This window comes from Meriones unguiculatus, chromosome 15, assembly GCF_030254825.1.
Source record: "Meriones unguiculatus strain TT.TT164.6M chromosome 15, Bangor_MerUng_6.1, whole genome shotgun sequence".
Classification (NCBI taxonomy): Eukaryota; Metazoa; Chordata; class Mammalia; order Rodentia; family Muridae; genus Meriones; species Meriones unguiculatus.
In genome coordinates this window covers 61068997-61090030 of record NC_083362.1, presented here as the reverse complement: position 1 = coordinate 61090030, position 21034 = coordinate 61068997, and the positions used below count along the sequence as shown (strand labels likewise).

The 21034-nt window shown below is 43.0% G+C and overlaps 1 protein-coding gene across 2 annotated transcripts in view; it reads right to left on the bottom strand.

Annotated features, from left to right (window-relative positions):
• Positions 1–16133, bottom strand: part of Arpc2 (actin related protein 2/3 complex subunit 2) — a 31461-nt gene extending 15328 nt beyond the window's left edge. The window contains exons 1-4 of one of the 2 annotated variants that reach the window (XM_021664361.2): positions 15988–16133; positions 15700–15781; positions 6196–6230; positions 3779–3891 (exon numbers count right to left, since the gene is read on the bottom strand). In XM_021664361.2, coding sequence (XP_021520036.1) covers positions 3779–3891; positions 6196–6230; positions 15700–15773 — 222 coding nt within the window. In that variant the 5' untranslated portion in view covers positions 15774–15781; positions 15988–16133. Of the gene's footprint in view, positions 1–3778; positions 3892–6195; positions 6231–15699 lie in introns of both variants that reach the window. The other variant, XM_021664354.2, reaches the window with a different exon arrangement.
• Between the last annotated feature and the right edge of the window lie 4901 nt (positions 16134–21034).

The window sequence follows — 21034 nt, the reverse complement described above, 5'->3', positions numbered from 1 at the left end:
TCTCTCAAGGACCTGACCACACCCCTCCCATTTCTTCTCTTTTCAGATTCTACATTGCACTCAACAGTCTTATCTTTTTGAGGCAGGAGAGGTACAGGTATGACAACAGAGTACATCACTTATCAACTAAGTACCTCCGAAACCCTAGCCAGGGTGAATGAAGAGGTAAAAGCCAATTTCTAAGCAGTAGTATGCTAATCTTGTATGTGTTAAGATAGCGTAGCTCACAGCTGGCTTTTCATGAAAAGGGCAAGGGAAAAACAGAACCTCAGTGAGCCAGTAACACCAGTGTGTCCTCACAAGCTGTCTACCTCCTTGCGATCACCCCATACGACACACTTATTCTGCTGACCGTGTTCTAGCTTTTGGAAGTAGAGCACAAACAAAAGCCCCTCTACACTCTCCTGACTGTGCTCTTCCAGTATGACTATGACTGCTTTACCTGGTGAAATCTTCAACAGACATCTTGCTTAGGAAGGAACAAGGTACACTTAAGTGTGCAAGGAACACAATAGTGGAAAGGGAAAAACTAGAGACAGAAACAAAGTATGTAGTAAAGTCATGAGCAATCTGAGAAGCATTTTTTGTGCACAGCAGACTTTACACTTAACAGCTGGGACACAGGCATGAGGCTGGGTAAGGTTGCCCATGTTCGTACTTTCAATGCTCAGGCTGGAGCAGAAGGATCTCCTGTTTGAGATCAGCCTGGCTACACAGGACTGTCTCAAAAACCAAAAGAGAAGTAAAACCCTCACACACAAAATCCCACAGAACTGGCTCATTTACCTTCACTAAAAACTTTAGAGAGGGAGGGGCACCACTGCTCCACAGATGGTAAGAATACACTTAAAACCCAGCAGTATAGTAAGAAGCAGGCTACCCGTTTGTGGAGGATAAGGTGCCATGTTACCCAGGCTGGTCTGGAATTTATAATGTAGTTGAGGGTGATCTTGAACTCCTGATCCTCCCGTCTCCACTTCTCAAGATTGGGGATTACAGGTGTGTTCAGGAAGATACAAGCTGGCTACAGGTATCCAGTCAAGTTCTAATGCTTACCACAAATAACTCTCTTATAGCCTATAGTATCACAAAGAATCACCATTAACGAATTAAAAGCAAGCTTTTGTCTTATTGGTTAAGAGCCACACATTCCATTTAAAAGATTTTCAGTGTAGGGGCTAAGAAATGGCTCAATGGCTAAGAACATTGACTGTTCTTACAGAGGACCCCAGTTCAAGTCCAAGTGCCTATATGGTGGCTTACAACCTTCTGCACCTCCATTTCCAGGGGATCGAATGCTCTTTCCTGGACTCCTTGCACGTGGTACAGATATATATGCAGACAAAATATACACATAAGACAATTTAATTTAATAAAAGGAAAAAAAAAAGCAGACTTTTCAGTAGCAAGACAAATACATGTAGCACGAGGGTACAGTTCCACAGCAGAAGGATCTGTCAGGCTTACTGCTGTATTCAGGGATGGAACAGCAGCATACAATGGCTGTCTAAAGGTGTCTGAATGTTTTCATCTTATATTCAATGAACTCTCTAGATAGCATTAAAATAAACAAAACTAGTAACAAACCATGTTTTATGTTCCATTTCAAAACCCTAAAAAAAATATCATCAAAGGTTAATAAGGCTCTTCACTCCCCACCCATTTCTTTTCCTGGTGGTGCCAGAGACCAAACCCAGAACTTTGTACATGCTCAGTAAACACTTCACCAAGGAGCTGTGCCCTCTAGGAGCAGCCACTCTTAAGTAGTCTAATATTAAGCAAAGGCTTAGACATAGTTCACTGAATAGCTTCCTAATATTTCTGTACTTAATCCTCATCTACAGAATTTGGTAACAGTGTGAATCCCAAAGTGTGAATTTATGATCACATTTGTTTACATGAAGGGGAAAGCAAGCAATGGCCATGCAGTTCCTAGGTGGTGATCACATAGCAAAGTGAGCCTTTACACAGAAGGGCTCAAGGTCACGGAGTTTCTCGGTGGCACATGGAGTTTTGACCTTCAGGTGTTCCATGTGCGACTTTTCCTAAGAGTCTGGGATAAAAAAGGAACACTGGCATGCTCCCTCTGAGCTACATCTTCCACAGGTGGTACTTGTAGAGACGGAGTATCAGACATGGGGGAAACCAAAGCCTCATTCAATTTAGTCTAACTCCAGTTTTACCAGTGAATATTCTGAATTTTATAAAGTATTTAGAGCCATGTTTATACCACGTATAACTGCAATTTTACAGTTGTGTGCCACTATATCACATTGTTCTTATTTCCAATCTTGATTCATTTTTGAATTTGTGCCTCTTTTTAACCATCGGAAGAGGGGAGGCAACCTATGTATAACTATTAGATCTGCCTACCTGAGCACCCAAGTATTCTGCCTTTACAAAAATAACAAGCTTCTTGTGGTTATCATGGGCTGGTTACTGTTTAACCGATATAGGGAGTCATTCACTGCTTACTCTGCTCCCACACCGACAAGGTTACTTCCTCCATCCATTTGGGCTCGTTGGCCTATGTGGTAGCTATGAAAACTGCAATGTGTTCCTGAGTTCCACTAGCAGGTCAAACAAGAGTATGGAAAGAGTCAAGAAATCCAAGCCAGGTTGGGTTGCACGCTACAGATTAGCTTCTCGTCTCCTGATAAAATTACCTCAAATTTCCTTCGGTTACTTCTTTTCCTTCAGCTAATCCAAAGCATCTGAACAGTAAAAGGACTCAGCTCCCTACAGCTCTTAGTATTCTCTTTAAATCTGATTTTAGAGCAAAAAGATTTACAACGTTCTAGATCATATTCCTTGACAAACAGCCTTTCATTACAGAAATCTGAAGCTGTTCAAAAACTACTACTTTTCAGAAAGAGAAATGGTTTTATCTTCATGTAGCAGATTAAAGAGAGCCTAGTTTGTTAAAACTAAGATAACTGAAAACTGATTCAGGAACTGAGTCATACTTCCTGCTTTGCGACCCAACCACAATGTGCATACACTGGTGTCACAGCATTTTCTTTCTTCCATAAATGGCTCTCCCCAGAGCAACTTCAGTTCAACAGGAACCATACGTCCTACTCTAGCAACCCAAAGCCAGGGCACAAGACACATGGCCTAGACATCCCTTTTTATTTCCTCTACGGTAGTTATAAGGAAGGAATAGGTGGAAAGGTCAGCTCTAAAGAAGATTAACTTAAAAAAATTTACCAGGCTGTTACTTATGCTTCTTCAACTTGCAGAATGAAAACCAAGCCATAAATTCCACGCTTGCCTTGATAAGAGTCTAAATAAGGAACAGAACCTATCTTATTGTTACTGTAACTATTTTTGTACTAGTTAAGGAGATATTCTCTCTCTGTTATTTCTGGGGGACTACTGTTTTACTCTATTTTGTGAAATCTGGGTAGCCTAAATAATCTGAAAAGAATAAAATCCCAAATTGTGCATAGTGGTACATGCCTATAATCCTAGCACTTGGAAGGTGGAAGCAATCGGGAATTGGAGACCTTCCTCAAACATCTGGGCTAAGTGAGAGCCTTTAAAAAAAAATTCTTTAAAACTTTGCTTAGGAAGCATTGTTTCTCCAAGATAAAACAAGCAAGCAAAGAGCCAAAATCTTCTCTAAAAATCATTTTTATGGGAAATGGAGCCTAGAGGCGTCAGTTAGCTGTGTCAGTTGTCCTCTGTTTGTAAGGTTTGTTTAGCCCTTGCTGGCAAGGGGCCAACAAAGGTAAAGTAAAAACAGAGACCCAAAGGCAACCAAAGTGGGACTTACCTCATCAGCACCATGTGCCTGAAGTTCCTTGTAGAATTTCAAAGAAATACTGACCATCACTTTTGTTTTGTCTCCATTAGGGTTTGAAATATGATAAAGGACACCATCAAAATCTGTGAAAAAGCAAAAGATCTCTCACTCTGGAAACAGGAGTAATCTCCTAGCACTTACCACAGGGCTGGCCATGAGGAGACCTCTGATAAGAGAAAATGCAAGTAAAATGATGTTTATTTTTATTTCACTGGGAAGCCAACAGAAATACTGCTTTGGAACTGCACAGTGACCCTCTTTGCTCTCACTTAGAATTACAAAGCTTTTTTTTTTTTTTTACCATAACCACAGTTTGTGTTAAAATTACCTTTAAAAACTTTTCATTGTGACACATTTTCAAGAGAAAGAGCCATAAACAAACTCACATCCACCTATTCAGGATTAACAGACTGATGAGCACACCACCATTCTTACTTTGGAATGTATTCATCCCTACCCCAATGTACTACAAAGCACATCCTAGGCACCCCATCCGATCCACATATATTTCTCCTTGTATCTTGGGAGATGTAGATAATTTTAAATGAAAATAACCACAATCAGTCATGCTCAAACAGAAGATCCTACTTTAATATTAAATACCAGGTAAGCTACTCAACTATTACCTACTGCCTCAAAAAAATAATTACAAACACAATTGTCTTAAATATTTGAATTAGGATCATCTAACCAAGAGCAAGATGACACAGCTGATTGTCTTTTAAGTCTTTTACTCTCTAGTCTCTTTTTGGGTTTTCTCTTTATGTATTACAAAGTGAGCTGACTTCATCTGTATCACTACTGACGGTCAGAATGTGGAGAGCTTCCACAGGAATCAAAAGAACCATGAAGATAGACGGTACTTAGCTAAAAAAATCACTGAGTTCACATAAAAATAGCCAATTCTTTATTTTGTTTGGTTTGGATTTTTGAGTGTAGCCTTGGCTATCCTGCTTTGTAGACCAGGCTGGCTTCCAATTCACAAATATTTGCTTGCCTCTGCCCAAATGCTGGGCTTACAGGCGTGTACCACTGCACCTAGTTTGTTTGCTTTTGGAAACAGGGTTTCACTATTTAGCTCTGGCTAGCCTTGAAATCACAGAGATCCACCTATATCTGCCTCCTGGGTGTTGGTATTAAAGACCCGTACCACTGCCTGGTCATCAGGGAATGGAAAAAAATACTACTCTGATCTGAAAAACAAGCTCCAGTATCTTCTCCTTGGTCCCCCAAATGCTAGGTTTACTTAGACAATGGCTATTAGATTCTAACTGCAGACTTCCAAAGTATAAAGACAGTCCTTTGTACAAAACAAAAACCAAACTTCTAAGATATTTAGTGCTCCTGTAGAAATATGGTATAAGTAGAGGTTTTTTTCTACTGCCCATCCCAGCTCCCAAATAATGACAGAGACCTATTACATTAGTTTTAAAGCACTAAATATTCAGCTATTCTAACCTGCTATTTATCTATTCTAACCTGACTATGCTGGCTTGGCCACTTCCCAGCCACATGCCCTACACTACTTGCCATCTTAGTCTTGCGATGGCTGCTTCTGCTCCATCTGTCTGACCTCATGGCAAACTCCTCATGGCCACCTCTTTCCTCTTCTCTTCTTGTTCTCCACCTGAGACCCCCTGCCTGGGATCAGAAGTCCTGCCTCCTCTCCTCTCTTGCCCAGCTATAGGCTGATGAGCTCTTTATTAACAACCAGAGATGACACAATAATTGTTACACAACACTGATACAGGAGTTTCTTCATAGAAATGAGAATACCCACATCCAGATTAAAACCAGATCTCTGGGCACACAAATCAGCATCTGAATACACAGTACACAAAACCACCTGCAACAGTCCCCTCACTAAGACATGTAAGGAAGCTTTATATAGTTTTCTGAACTCCAAAGTCAGTTAACAATGTTATAAATATATGAAATAGTTCTTTTTCTTTTTTTTTTCTTTCTTTCAGAGTTGAGGACCCAGGGCCTTGAGCTTGCTAGGCAAGCACTCTACCACTGAGCTAAATCCCCAACCCCTTTCTTTTGTTATTTTGTCTTTTTTTTTTTTTTTTTTTAATAGTTCTTGAAGGCCTCAGAAACACTTGAAAATCAAAACTTTTCTTTACAGGAATGGAGAATTGGCTCAGTGGTTAAGAGAACAAGCTGTTCTTCCAGAGGGCCCAGGTTTAATTCCCAGCACCTACATGGCAGCTCACAGCATTCTGCTGTAACTCTAGTTCCAGGAGATCTGATGCCTTCTTCTGGCCTCCTCAGGCATCAGACACACACATGTAGCACAAACATAAATACAGGCCAAATGCCCATACTCCTTTTTCTTTTTTTTAAATTATACCCTCTCTTAAAAGGGACAAGATAAAGACACTTACCTGCAAATGTTACTTCTACAGCTTCTGGTTTGTTTCTGTAAAACAACAAAAATGTCCTTAGTAAAATAATTTTAGGATAGGATGGCTTAGGGGGTGGGGACACTTGCCAGCTATTCCTGATGACCTCAGACCTGAGTTGGATCCACAGTGTAAAAGAAGAACCAACTCTTCCAGGTTATCCTCTGACTTCCACATACAAGGTGGACATTCTCATCCACATATACACATCAACAGACCAAATGTAAATGGGGGAAAATAATTGTGCTGTTGCCTGCTTTAGGGGATCTTTGAAAAACTACTGATTTTTACTTTAAAACTGGAACACTGCATAACTGCCAGGCTTACAGACGACAAGAGTGCACCTTCATTCTTTCATAGGTCTGAACGTGCTTAAGGAAGCTGAGAAGGACACCTACAGCATGTGTTTTCCAACTGTTGTTCAACTGCTTGCCACAGCTGGTGCTCACTCTGGTTAATGCCCCACCCTCACCCTCTAGTGTCTACAGAGGTAACACAGAAAAATGACTAACTATAGCAACGTAGAATGGTTCTACTTTACTTAAAGTGAAAAGCCAATAACAGAGCAATAAGGTCTGTTCTGTCCCAAAGATCATTTATAAGCCTTTCTATATACCTTTCCCTCTTCCTTACATCATCAAAGCACCTGCCACTCTCCATCAAGCCTGCTCTCATTCTACCTTACTATTTTTCACTAGGCTTATGTTCTGGGGCAAGTAAGATTTCTTACATCCTTATTCTCATCTCATTTATAAAATGGAAGAATATAAATGATCTCACCCATCTTGCAGAACTACTATAGACAAAACAGCACAACAGGCCTCGAAGACCTTCTGATATGCAACAGCTACTTTAGTCATTTGAAACCCAGTGAAAAAGCTGTTACACCCTTCTCTTCAATACCAATGGCAGAAAACTTTACTGCCTTCAGCAGCTTGCTAGCAGTTAATTCAAATGATCCTAGTTTGTTTTACATTTAGCAGACAAGATAAATATATTTCCATCTTTTACCCCCTTGCTCAAGACCTCTTAAGTGGGAATCTTCTTTTAAAAATTCTTTTCTTTATGCATGAAGGTATGTGCACCATATATGTTCAAGAGCCTTCGAAGGTTAGAAGAGGGTGTCGGATCTCCTGGAGCTGGAGTTATGGGCAGTTGTGAGCTACCATGTAGGTGCTGGGAACCGAACTCATTTCCTCTGTAAGAGCAACAAGAGCTCTTAACTGCTGAATCATCTCTCCAGCCCTTGAATATGAATATTTTACACTCTCTTTTTTCCCTCACTTGTCAATGGAACCAAGATGACTTCCAACTCTGCTGGGAAATAATGGGATGTCTAAGGTAGTTTATGTTTGCTAAAAGCTGATAATGAGGCAAAATAATATCCCTTAAATAAACTAGCTTTTATTAGGTATATGTTAGAGAAAAAAAAAACCCCAAAAAGCAAAATACCTATAGGAAACATATCCAAGTTTGCCCTGCTTCTTCAAAGTCACCCATGTGTGACAATACAAGGCCCAGCATGGTGGCTCATGTCCATATTCCCAGCATTTGGGAGGCAGAGGCAAGAAGATTATCACAAGTTTGAAGCCAACTCTGTCTACATAATGAATTATAGGCTGGTCGGGGCCACACAGGGAGATCTTGTCTCAGAAAACAACAACAACAAAGGAGATGGGGTCAGATGACATTTTATCACTTGGGAGGTGGATACAGGAGGATTAGAGTTCAGTCATCCTTGGCTGAATGCTGACTTGGAAGCAGATCCTGTCTCAACAAATGAATGCCCCTTCCAAAAAGGAGAAAGCTCAAATTGCTCTTGAGCTTTCATACTGTAGCCAAGAAACAAAGGCAATGAACAACAACAAGCGATTCCTTACCTCTAAAAAACAAGAGTATACATAATTTTAAAAGGCCCATTTAAATCAAATACTAAGATGCCACCCTAGGTAGAGAAAGCATACAGACACACTCTCCTAGATCTGATCCCTTGTCCTAGGGTCAGGGACCATACTGCCTGACTTAAATAGGGTGGGATGGGGCATTGGGGTGTTATTTTCCCCTTAACCCTTAGGCTTGAACTCAGGAAAGCTAGAGTGCCTCACTTTACTACTTCATCAACAGACGGAAGAAAAATCAACTTAAGAACCTGAATGTTGGGCTGGAGAAATGGCCAGTGGTTAAGAGCACTATCTGCTCTTGCAGAGGTCCTGTGTTCAATTCCCAGTAAACACATGGTGGCTCACAACCATCTATACCCTCTATTGTCCTCTTCTGGCATGCAGGTGCACATACAGATAGAGCACTAATATGCATTAAATAAACAAACAAAATCTTTTCAGGCTACAGCTGGGATACAAAGTGAATAAATTGTAATAAAAAATTATATTAAAAAAAAGGAACCTGAATGTTAGCTGGGTGTGGTGGTGCGCGCCTGTAACCTCAGCACTCTGGGAGGCAGAGGCCCATGTGGATCTTTGTGAGTTTGAGGCAAGCCTGGTCCATAAGGCAAGTCCAGGACAGCCAAGGCTACACTGAGAAACCCTGTCTTGGAAAGAATGGATGTTCTAAGTCATAAACACTTAAGCTTTGAGTCTCTCTAGGCATGAAAGCACACTGAGCATGGATCTCCACTGGGAAACATTGCTAAGATCCATTCTAAGTAGCTTGCTGTATGACTTGGGAATATCTATCAAACCACTGCCATTAATATTTTAGTTCATTATTCAAGGCTACACAGAAGGTTTGGAGGAGAAAGCCTGCTAAGGTACTGGGCTAAAGCACAGGAGAACCTATCTAGAAGCTGGAGGTCTGTAAACTCTGTGCCCCCAACAGGGAGAATGATGAAGTAAAACACACTCCAACAACCACTGTTTAGTCCCAACAGGCGTTTCTGACTCCCAACATCCATGTGCACATGGACACGGACACACAAATACAAATACAAATACAAACACAAACACACACACAGACTGAGACATTGAGATTGATTTGGTTTTCAAGACAAGGTTTGTCTGTATGGCTGCCCTAGAACTCAGAAATCTGCCGGCCTCTGCCTTCATCATTATTATATTTTAATCAATTTATTGTTGAGACGGAATCTCATGTAGCCCAGGCTGGCTTCAAACCTATTAGATAGCTGAGGCTGGTTTTGAGCTACAAATGATCCTTCTGCCTCCACCTCCCACGTGCTGGGGATAAAGGGGGCACTACACACCTAGCCTGCTCTGCCTTTTTATGGTTTAAAATCACGGTAATAGAAGGGTCCATTTAGTAGACCAAAAAAAAGATGAAACATTTATTGTTTTACCATCTGTTCAAGCTTCAGATTCAAGAAAATTTACAGCAGAAACAAGTAAAAACTGGAGGCTAGCAAAACGGCTCAGTGAATAAAGACACTGCTACCATGCCTAAAGACCTGAGTTCAATCCCTGCCTCTGCTTCCTGAGTATTAGGATTAAGGTGTGTGCCACCCCTCCCCAAATCCCCAGCTTTATTTTTATTTTTTTGAGACAGTCTCATGTAACCCACTGGCCTCAAACTTAATATGTATCTGAGGATGGCCTGGGCTGATTCTCCTGCCTAGACCTCCCAAGTACTAGAATGACAACCAAGCACCGTACCCAGCTGCTGCCTGAATGCCTCTGGTCAGGTCTTGGCTCTGTCAAGGATTAGCTTTGTGATGTCTGGAAGCCATTTAACGTCTCTATGCCTTATTTTCTTATCTACAAAGTTAAGATAATAAAGCAATTCTGCCAAGCATGTTAGTGCACAGCTGTAATCCCAAAGCTTGGGAGGTAGAGGGAGGATAATGACAGCTTTGGACAGGGTTTCTCTGTAGTACTAGCTGGCCTCTACCTCATAGACACCCACTTGCCTCAGCCTCCCAAGTACTGGGATTCCAGGCACGAGGGACCACTTCTGACTTTAAGAGATAGTCTTAAAAATCTCTTAAAAGGGGTCTGAAGAGACAGCTCGGCAGTTAAGAGCACTGGCTGCTCTTCCAGAAGACTTGAGTTCTCAGCACCCACAGGGTGGCTCACACGATGTGTAACTCTAGTTCCAGAGGACCAGACATCTTCTGACTTCCATGACACTGAGCTTGCATGTGGTGCACATATATACATGCAGGCAAACACTCATACACATAAAATAAGAGCAAAACTTAAAAGAAATCCCTTTTTATAAAGATTTATTTGCTTGTGTGCATCTACCTGCGGTGGCCAAAAGAAAGTATCAGATCCTTTGGAGCTGGAGTTAACAGGTGGCTGTGAGCTACCTGAAGTAGGCTGGAACTGAGCTCTGCAAGGAGAGCAAGTGCAAAAACAATAGCAAGTGCTCTTAAACTGATGAGCCATCTCTTTTGTACCCAAAAAAATATATTCATCCTTCCTTCCTTCTCTTTTTTTTTTTTTTTTCGTTTTTTTGAGACAGGCTTTCTCTGTGTAGCCCTGGTTATTCTGGAACTTGCTCTGTAGACCAGATTGGCCTCGAACTCACAGAGATCTGCCTGCTTCTGCCTCCAGAGTGCTAGGATAAAGGAGTCCACCACTGCAGCCCAGCCCAAAATAGTTTCTTAAAACCAGGTGTGGTAACTCTATACTTTTCTGAGGAAGCTTCCAGAATGTCAACAGTTAGTAAAGTCCTACTAGCAATTATATTACCCCATTGCTTTGGTGAGGTCTTTGGAGTTTTTACTTCTAAATATACCCTGGGAAAAAGTTCTCCACTGGGACATTTATGACCCTTTTCTAGTTATCTTTTCTTTGTCCCAAGTTAGAGGCTTTTTGTGCTCACTAAAGATTTTTGTTTACTTCCTTTAGATCCTCTACAAGGTTCTGACCTGAGCAAAGCCCACAAAACAGGTGTTAGGTAAATAAAAGATGGTCGTTTTCTTTGCTAAACCACCTCTCAAAATACAGAGACTAACAGATATAGAAGCTGACGCATACTCTCAGAAAAGTGTTAAAAAGCCAGGTATGACAGGTCATATAGAAAACCGAGGCAGAAGGAGCACCATGAGTTTGAAGCCAGCCTGGGATACACAGTTTCACAACAGTTTGGGCTATAATGTGAGATGTTGTCTCAGAACAACTAAAAAATATGCTGGAGAGAGATGGCTGAGTGGGTAACAGCACTTGCTGGGCAAGCATGAGGATCTGAGTTAAAATCCCCAGCACTCACAGAAAAAGCCTGTAACCCCAGTGCTGTGGAGGCTGAGACAGGAGGATGACTGCAGTTTGCAAAGTGCCAGCCTAATTCCAGGTTCAGTAAGAGAACCTGTTTCATAGGAATGAGGCAGTGACACAGCAGGTGTGATCCCCCCTCTCAAAAACAAACAAAAGAACCAAAACAACAACAACAACAACAACAAAAAGAAAAAAGAAAAAAAGAAAGGGAATAAGCTTCTTAAGAAACCAAGAATTTATCTGGCTGCATTTATTCCTTTCAAAATAATACTTACTGAAGTGAACACACACACACACACACACACACACACACACACACACACACACACACACGATTCTGAGGAAACAAAGATGGCTGAAATGATAATCTAGCTCCGGAGATTTATATCCCAAAGACAATGTAAATAGGCTAGAGGACAGGTAGCAGTGTGTCAACCGTAATGCCCTATAAAAAGATCAACTAGATCTTAACAATCAGATAGTACATTCCACTACATCTACAGGCTTAAACAATGTCCTAATTCTGAATCTCTTCTAGCCGGTCTGTCTCTCTGAGGACATATGTGGCATATTTGGGAATGAGAACAAGGTATCAGCAAGATTTAATTTATTCCTTTCTCAAATTTCTCCTCCCACGGTCCTCGCCCACCCCACTCAGCGCTGCTGGCTTACTGAGTTCTCCCCCTCACAGAACCACAGCTCCCTACAATTTGCACAGGCTGTGGTAAGAAGCCAGAAGGCACTTAAAATCAATAGCAGCTCGCATCTGACAGTGTTTCCTCAGTTCTGGACTGTGTAGCTGCAAAGTTGACAGCCTTGCTTCTGAGGATGAAAAGGTTCTTGGTATGTATATAGTAACAAAAGAACTAAATTTTCCAGATTACTTCTGCTTTAATTGTGGTCTGGGCAAGAATTCCTAAATGAAAAAGCAATGCTGTTGATAAGACCTGGGCAGGACATTATCTACAGTGTCGCCTTAGCTTTCTAATTAGTCATAGCATGGGGACTGTCAGGAAGGTGCTTTGTGAAGATACTGACACAGAACCAATAAGCCCTTTCACAGGAGTATGGCAGGAAGTGGGAAGCTTTGTTAAAATTGCCTTTAAATTACAAGGCCACCGTGTTTTAAGGTGACTGTGGCCAATTCTATGCTTAAGCAGTTTATCTTATAGAATTCTCACCCAAACACGAGTTTAAACTTTTAGTCTGATGTGACAGGCAAAAAGATCCAGCAAGATAACCCAAGGGATCATTAAAAATAAATAAGGTAAAGACAAAAAGGAAAGCTATGCAACTTTATTTTGGAGTATATACTACAAAAGTATTTTAAAGAACATCTTGTGAGAGCTGGGAAGCAGTGCAGTGGGAACACTTGCCTGGAGTGTGCAAGAGCCCAGGTTCTGAAACACACCCCCCAAAACGAACTATCTCATGCTTTTATTTTCAGTAGGCAGAGCAGCTCTAACAGAAGTGTCTGCAAGAATGGGCATACACACTGTGCAAACACAGTAGTCACTACCCACGAGTGGCAATGGAGGCCTAGAAATGCAACACAGACAGAGCAACTCGGGAAACCAATTTTAGTTTTACTTCATTTTTTTATTTAAATCTAATGGGCCAAATGTAGTAAATGACTGCAGAACGGAAAGATTTACTCTGGCAAAGGCTAACATGAACGTAATTTCCCTGATTAGTTTGTTCTGAGAAGTGCAAAGAGCAGGGTAGAGCTGAGCCCTCCCACACTTCCACACTGCACAGCCTTTCCCCTCTCAAAGGTCCTCTGGACTACTCCTTTTCTTTAAGGTCAATATCTTCCCTCAGCATTGCTTATCTATCAGTTCCTCCCTAATTCTGCTAACAGGCCCTCTTCAAAAGGCTCCCCATCCTTTAAACCGCTGCCTGGTACTGAGTGCTGGTAAGACCCAGCAGTGTTTATGATGAGCACCCTAGCATACTTGCTGAGAGCACTGGTGTAGGCATGGACCTCCCTAACCTCCAATGCTGCCTCATCTTAAGGGTGGGTCTGAAAACACACTTGCTCAGAGGTAGCCTTTTCTCTTCTTTGAGACAGAGTCTCACTGTATCTCTCTGGCTGGACTTGAACTTGCATTGATCTTGCTTCCCGACTTTGAGCATTATAAGTGGATGCCACACACCTTGCAGAAACAGGCAATCTCAGGAAAACCTTGCCCTCACTAGACTCTTTTCAAAGTTATTTTTAAACACGATGTTTTAAGTGTATTTTTAAGTCACTATCTCTGAGAATGAGCTAGGATAAGACAAAGCATACTACCTCCTCAAACATTAAACCTGACTATAGTTGAGCATCTTAAAAAAAACAAACAAACTTGGAAATTCTAATTTATGCCCTCCAAATTAAAAACCCATTTTAATCTCTAGGAAAGGATGAACTTTTTTATTTGCAACAAGGTAACCTAGGCAGGCCTTGCTCTCCAGATCCTCCTGCCTTCACCTTCCAAGTGCTGTGACTCCAAGGGTACCACACCCAGTTTGGGTTTTTTTTTTTTTTGGATACAAAGTCTCACTATGACCTGGAACTTTTGCTCTTCCTGTCTCATGTTCCTGAAAGCTGGGGTTACAGTGCTTGAACTAGAGGCATGCACCATCAACCCCAGCATTCTTTAAGGAAAGAGTTCTAAAAGAAAAAGGACTAAGTAAAATTCTGAATAATGAGAATAACGAGTCACATTTTGGAATCACAAGTTATTAATACACAAATGTGAAAGTCCTCCTGCATTAAAAGGCATGCCTCCACCTGAATACATACAGCGATTTATCTTGTAGATCAGCTTATAATCACCCAGGACTCATTCTCTGCTAGTCTAGACTTGAGAATGTATGTACTAAGATCAGTTGTGAAAATGCAGAAGTTATTCTAACTTCCTCCTTTGTGCTACCCCACTCAAAAAAAAAAAAAAGTACACACCCCATCACCTCCGCTAAGTCCCAGGGTTGACTGACTTAAAAACTTACAATGCAAAGAACTAGCACGAGGCTGAAGAAAAGAAGCAAATGAGTTGCACAAGTACTCAACTGCAGCCGTAGGCAGGAAACAATATGCTCACTGAATGCACCAATTCAAGTGAAGTCCTGTTTTGTTTTTCAAGTAAAATCTGTGACTTTAAAAGAGACAGGACAGACAATATATTCGATATAGGTACTGGGTTCATGCTTTTTCAACGTCTGTGAACTACAAGTTCATTATGAATGCTTAGAATTGCCCTTCTACCGATCCTCTTCCTTCTGCGGATCTGCAAGCACTTAACTTTCCTATTTCTACTTCCTAGTTCACAGAAAACAGCCGGCACTTATTTCCTAACTGTGAAACCAAAATGTGAAGCCCCATCCTCAGCAATGAGGAAATGAGGCAAAGGAATGGCCACAGGCCACCATAAATTAGAACCTAAAAGCCAATTCCTCTGCTTAGGTTTTAAATATATTAGAAAGGCAAAGCAGCTTTGGGGGAGGAGTTTGTCTTTTTTGTGTTTGACAGAGAAGGCTTAATATATGCGTCCCATATATTAAGATGCCGACGTTTAAGGTTATCTTAAAAACTTTAGAGATTCTGGGAGCAGACGCAGCTGTTAATCCGGCCGGCATTACCAAATAACAAATCAAAGACCAGGGATCTTCGATAAGAATTTAAGACACACAACCAGAAGGAAAGCTGGTCTCAAGAGGGCTAAGGAGAGTGTAGATGGAGGACTGTTTGGCTTTGCCTAAGGAATATATAACAAAACGGCTAGTTTCTCTCACGTAGGTTAGGGTCGTCCCCCGAGCTTTCGAAACTGCTTCTCTTGGGGGAGAGATGGGGGTGGGGAAGCAGAATGCCGGTGGCGATCTGGGCCTGAATGTTCTTTCCCACCTCGCCCCGGGAATTCCTGAAAACTCCTTCAATTCAGCTTCCCTAAAGGGGTCTCTCTGGGTTCGGAACAATGACGGAAAATATAGAGGAAAGTGGGTCCCTCTCTCTTGCCCATTGGGCAGTAGACTCTCGGGCGTGACTTTTGGCCTCGGCTGCCCTCACGTCCCACAGGTCTCCGGTTCTCTGGCACGCCTTGCTCCAGTCCACTCGCTGCTTCCGCATCCCTGTCTCAGCCTCTCCCCACGCATCTCAGGCTTCGGCCCACCGCGCCCCATCGCCTCCCACGTCTACCCTGCCAGGGAAGCCCCGAAGCCGCGCCAGGTTCCCGATCGCTCCCCTCCAGAGCTTGGGGACTGGACGACAACCGGGATTAGCTAGGGTCAACTCGGCCTCCTCCCGGCGTGCGCTTACCCGGCGGCCGCGTTCTCGAACTTGAGTGCGAGCGTCTCCTCGATGATACGGTTGTTCACCTCCAGCAGGATCATGGCGGCGGCTGCCCCGGGCAGGGGAAGGAGAAACAAGGGCGGTGAGGGTGGGCAAGCGAGGGCAGGACGGAGGGAGCGGCCCCGCTGCCCCAGACGAGGGGGGCTGGGTGCGGTAGGTGAGGGGAGAAGGGGACGGGGAGCGGGGCGGGGAGAGGCGGACGCACGCGCTGGCCCGGCACGCGCTGCCTGTGGAGGCAGCCACCACCCGACCGACCTGGCCCCCGAAGCTTCAACCCGCCTGCCGAGCCGCCGCCGCCGCCGCCTCCGCCGCCGCCTCACCGACGATCCCGGTCCCCGCCCAGCCCCCGGCTCCGGCCGGCCACTTCCGCTCTCACACCCACTTCCGCTCGCTGCCCGGACGCGCGGCCCCGCGGCGCCATTTCCGCTTCAACCTCGCGTGCGCATGCCCGAGAGCGCGTCCTGGTGAGGAGGCAGGCCGAGGGTACGCGTGCGCATGCGCGACACGCTGCCCCGCCTCTCCTGGCCGGTAGAGGCCGGCACTCACCTGTCATGCCCCCGTTGTCTATGCGAGTCCGGCTGCTCCTTCCCCGAATATTCCAGAAGCCCAACTCCACCCTTCCTGTATTATTTCAGAGGCCCTTTAAAAAGCTGCTTCTTGGGGAATTCCTTGCTTCCAACTGATGGGTGCTCTTTGCTCATTGCAGCACCAGCACCAGCGACTGTTTAGTGGGCGACTCTTTCTCGGAGGTACAATGATTAATGCAATAGACTAGGATCTGCCCTTCCACAGCTAAGAATCTGAGAAAGGAAACACAAATTCTCTAGTAACTGCACGTTGTTACTGGGCAATAAAGGAAAGGAATGAGTGGTCAAGGTTAACAGACATCCAGATGGGCCTTCCTGGATTCATGTCCTCCATTTCTGCACTGAGGCGCTCAGGTGATCCTCACTGTCCAGTACCCCTGCTGGAATCGGAGTTTATCACCAGGCTTCCACCTGTCCTTTCTGCCTGCGTACCAGGTTTCCATTTTCTCTCTTCCAGGGACAATAATGACAAATTTAATTGAGTCTCTTCTCCATGCGATGAAGTGGTGGTTTGTTTGTTTGTTTGTTTTTCTGTTTGATATTGGGGAAATTTTTTTAATTAATAGGTAGCTTAGTGGTTAAGAGCACTTTCTGTTCTTGAAGAGGACTTGAGTTTGATTCTCAGAACCACGCGATGGCTCACATCTGTAATTCCAGTTTAGGGATCTGATGCCTTTTGAGCTTCAAGAACACCAGGCATTCACAAGGTGCACATACATACACGCAGACAAAACATTCGTATATATCAAACTAAAATAATTTTAATAAAAAGTCCTATAATAATTTTAGTCCTATTATCATGGTCCAGACAACCCTTCCTCGTGTGTGTGTGTGACAGTGTTTTATGTAGCCCAGCTAGCCCTTAAGCTCCTGATCTCCTGCTTCTGGAATTACAAAAATGAGTCACTATGACTAAAAACTTTTTTTAAGTTGCAGCATGTTTTTGTTTTTTTGATAGTCCCAGCTGAGCCAAGTTTGGGCCTGGGAATGTGTCTTAGCAGAGTACTTGCCTAGCATGTATAAAGCTCTCGGTCAGAGGACAACTTTTGAGAGTCCATTCCATTCTCTCTCGAGCATACGGATTCTGAGAATTGAACTCAGGTCATCTCAGGCTTAACAGCAAGCACTACTTGCTGAGCCACCTCCTGACCCTGCTTGTTTCATCTTTTTGAAAGAGGGGCTTGCTGTGTAGCCCTGGCTAACCTTGAATTTGTAGCTCCTGGTTGTGCCTCCAAGCACTGGGATTCTAAGTACACACCATTATGCTTTCCTTACTTGGTTTTAGGTGACTTAAAAAAAATTTTTTTTCCCTCTCTGCGTGAAGTAAGGCACATCTGTAATCCTGGCACTTGGGGAGAGGGCTGAGTCAGGGAGATCTCTGTGAGTTGGAGGGCAGTCTGGCTTACATAGCAAGTTCCAGGCCAGCTGGAGGGCATGGTAAGACCTTGTTTCCTGTCAAACAAACAAATTTTGAGAATAAAAAAAAAAAGAAATCAGGTGGTGGTGACACACGCCTTAAATCCCAACACTCAGGAGGCAGAGACAGTCAAGTCTCTGTAAATTCCAGGACAGCTGAGGCTTCACAGAGAAACCCTGTCTTAAAAAATAAATAAATAAAGGAAGGAAGGAAAGAAGAAAAAAAGAGAAACAAATCAATTTTATTTTAAGAAATTACTCTTCGTGCCATGATCTAGAGTAAAGGCCAGAGGACAACTTTTGGACATTGGTTATCTCCTTCCACTGTGGAATCCTGGGATGGAACTCAGTTTGTCAGGCTTGCCTAACAAGTACTTTTACCTGCTGAGCCATCTCTCAAGCACCAAAGCACCAATTTTAAGGGTCTGTATATGCTAAGCAATCGAATATTAAGAGTCCTACTAGCTTTGCTATGGATGACACCTACGTGTGTCTTGCTAATCTTTGCCTGAGTTATTTTTTCAGGAAGTTGAGGGCAGCATCTGTCCCTCTCAAAATGAGGCCATAGACCCCTTAGGCTTAGGCAATTGTCTGATAGCTGACCTTTTGCCCAGAGATAAAACTCCACCCTCAGAAGATATTTGCACTGCCTTTTCCTGAGCACGCACACTCTGAAGAGCCATAAAGCTTTGTTTGGGAAGCCAAGCCTGCTGGTTCTTACTTGTTTTTTCTTGCTTCAGTCACCTTCACACCTAATCCTTACACTGCTTTATTCTTTATCCCATAAATATTCCTGAATTGTATGCATAGAGAATTGGGTTTTAGATTCCTCTTCTAGGGGACTGGAGAGATGGCTCAGCGGTTGGGAGCATCTTCCAACTGCCCTTCCAGGGGACCTGGGTTCAATTCGCAGCACCCACATGGCAGCTTACAACTGTAACTCCAAGATCTGACACCCACAGACATACATGCAGACAAAATACCAATGCATGTAGAATAAATAAATTATAAATAGATTCCTCTTCTAGAGTCCATGCAGAGTTGCCCAAGGAACAACAAACCTTAGCAAATAAGGTCATTCCAATGATTGACATATTGTGAAATGAGCAAAAATGGACCAAATTTGGTCAGAATACCTGCAAACTTTGGCATATATTACCTTACCAAGCACAGGCCATCCCACAGCACAATTGTTTTTAGAAGGAATAAAAGTCTTTAAAGCTGGACATGATGACTCATGCTTGATTCTTCAGAACTGAGCAGGAGGATCACTGTGAGTTTTGAGACTAGCCTGGGCTAAATAGTAAGCTCAGGACAGCCTGGGCCCCAGTGTGAGAACCTGCCCCCAAATTAATACAAACAAACGAATATTTTAATTATATAATTTAACACAAACACACACACATAATTATATTTGATATATTTTCAGAGATGTCTTTCAAAGTAATAGAAAGGAAATGAGAAGTGTGTATGTGTGCCTGACACCCTCCCAGGCCAGAAGAGGGTAGACTACTGGAGTTACAGATAGCTGTGAGCCACCATGTATGTGATGGCAACTGAATGTGAGTCCCCTACTCCTAGCTTCTGAGCCATCTCCCCACCCTAATAAAAAACAGTACAATGAAGAAGAGGTGCACCTACATGAGCACAGACATTCATGCAAATGAAATAGATCCCTAGGACCTACATGGTAAAAGAACCAGCCTTGAAGGTTGTTCTCTATACTTGTGCCATAGCACACATACATACGCATGTGCACAAGCACATACACACACAGCATATAAACATGATGATAGTAACAATGGACCAACAGCATTGGCATCATCTAGTACCTTATTGAAAAACAGACTTTAGATGTTTAAAACCTAAATTAATATTTAGAATTAATATTTATTTTGAGCCAGTTTTTTTTTTTTTGTCAACTAGAAAAGTCTTGATTGGATTCTTTAATATGCAAAAGCAGGCCAGGTGGGTGACGCCACCTATTCCAGCATTTGTGAGGCAGAGGCAGGAGGATCTCTGAGTTTCAAGACAGCCTAGTCTACAGAGTGAGTTCCAGGACAACTAGGGCTACACAGGGAAACCCTGTCGCAACAAACAAACAAAAAACCCAAACGAACAAAAAAGCAAATGATATAAAATTCAATTTTTAATTTTTTTGTTTTTAATATTTATTGTACTATATTGAAGCACCTGCTTTATTATTTTTTGGTTGGATTATCAGATACACTGTAGAGTGTTATATCAGTGTTCTGAGAGGCAGTTAGCTTTGAGAGGATTGAACTACTTCCAATCAGATGTCTTCCATTTCATTAGGTGTCCTGTGAAGGGCTGAGCATGTAGCCCTGTATGAACACTAATTCCCAGCATCACATTGAAATATGGTGGTGTGTCACATGCTTGTAATCCCAGCCTTTGGGAGGTATGAGGCATGAAAAGTTCAAGCTCACCCTCAGTAACAAAGGCCAGTATGGGCTACAAGAGACCCTGTCTCAAAACCAACCAAACAAAAAGGACAGAAGAATCTTGTGACATGAAATCATGGGGGCACATACATGTGCTTCCAGCACGCTAGAGGTGGAGGCTAGAGGACCAGGGGTCGAAGGTCATCTTTGGCTACATAGTCAGTTTGAGGCTACGTGAAACTGCCTCAAAAAGACAAAACAAAACAACAAAATAAACAGAAGAATTCTGTGAATAGCAAGGTTTTTTGTTGTTGTTGTTGTTGTTTTGAGAAGTGCAAGATTAATGGGCTCCACTGCAGAGTGCCCAGACAATGTTCTTGGTGTTGAGAGTCAGCAGGGGGCAGTGAGAGTCACCAGGGGACTATCTGAGGCTTAGAAACTTGACTGCAAGTGCTAAAGGGTTTGCTAAGGAGGACAGAATGCTTCGAGCCCCAGCAGCCTTGTGCCTCCCACTGCCTTCTACTGGGCTATGTTCTATGGAGACAATGTAAACTCCAGCCGTGGAGAGAGAGAAAGGGGTGGAGGTGGAATGGCTGGGACAGAGCCCACGCGCTCCCTGGGGACCAAGACTTCCACAGGCTTTTAATACAGACTTTCAGCCAGCCCTCCCACATCCTTTGTCTTGCTTTTGGTCTATTTAAACTTATGAGTAAGAGAACAAACATTTTTGTACCTACCATCCAGTTTTCTTGAAATTTAACGTTCACAGGCTTGTTTCAGGTCTTTTAAGAAAATGAAATACAGGGGGTTGGAGAGATGACTCAGGGATTAAGAGCACTGGCTGCTCTTCCAAAGGACGGGGGTTCAAATCCCAGCCACCACATGTTGGCTCAC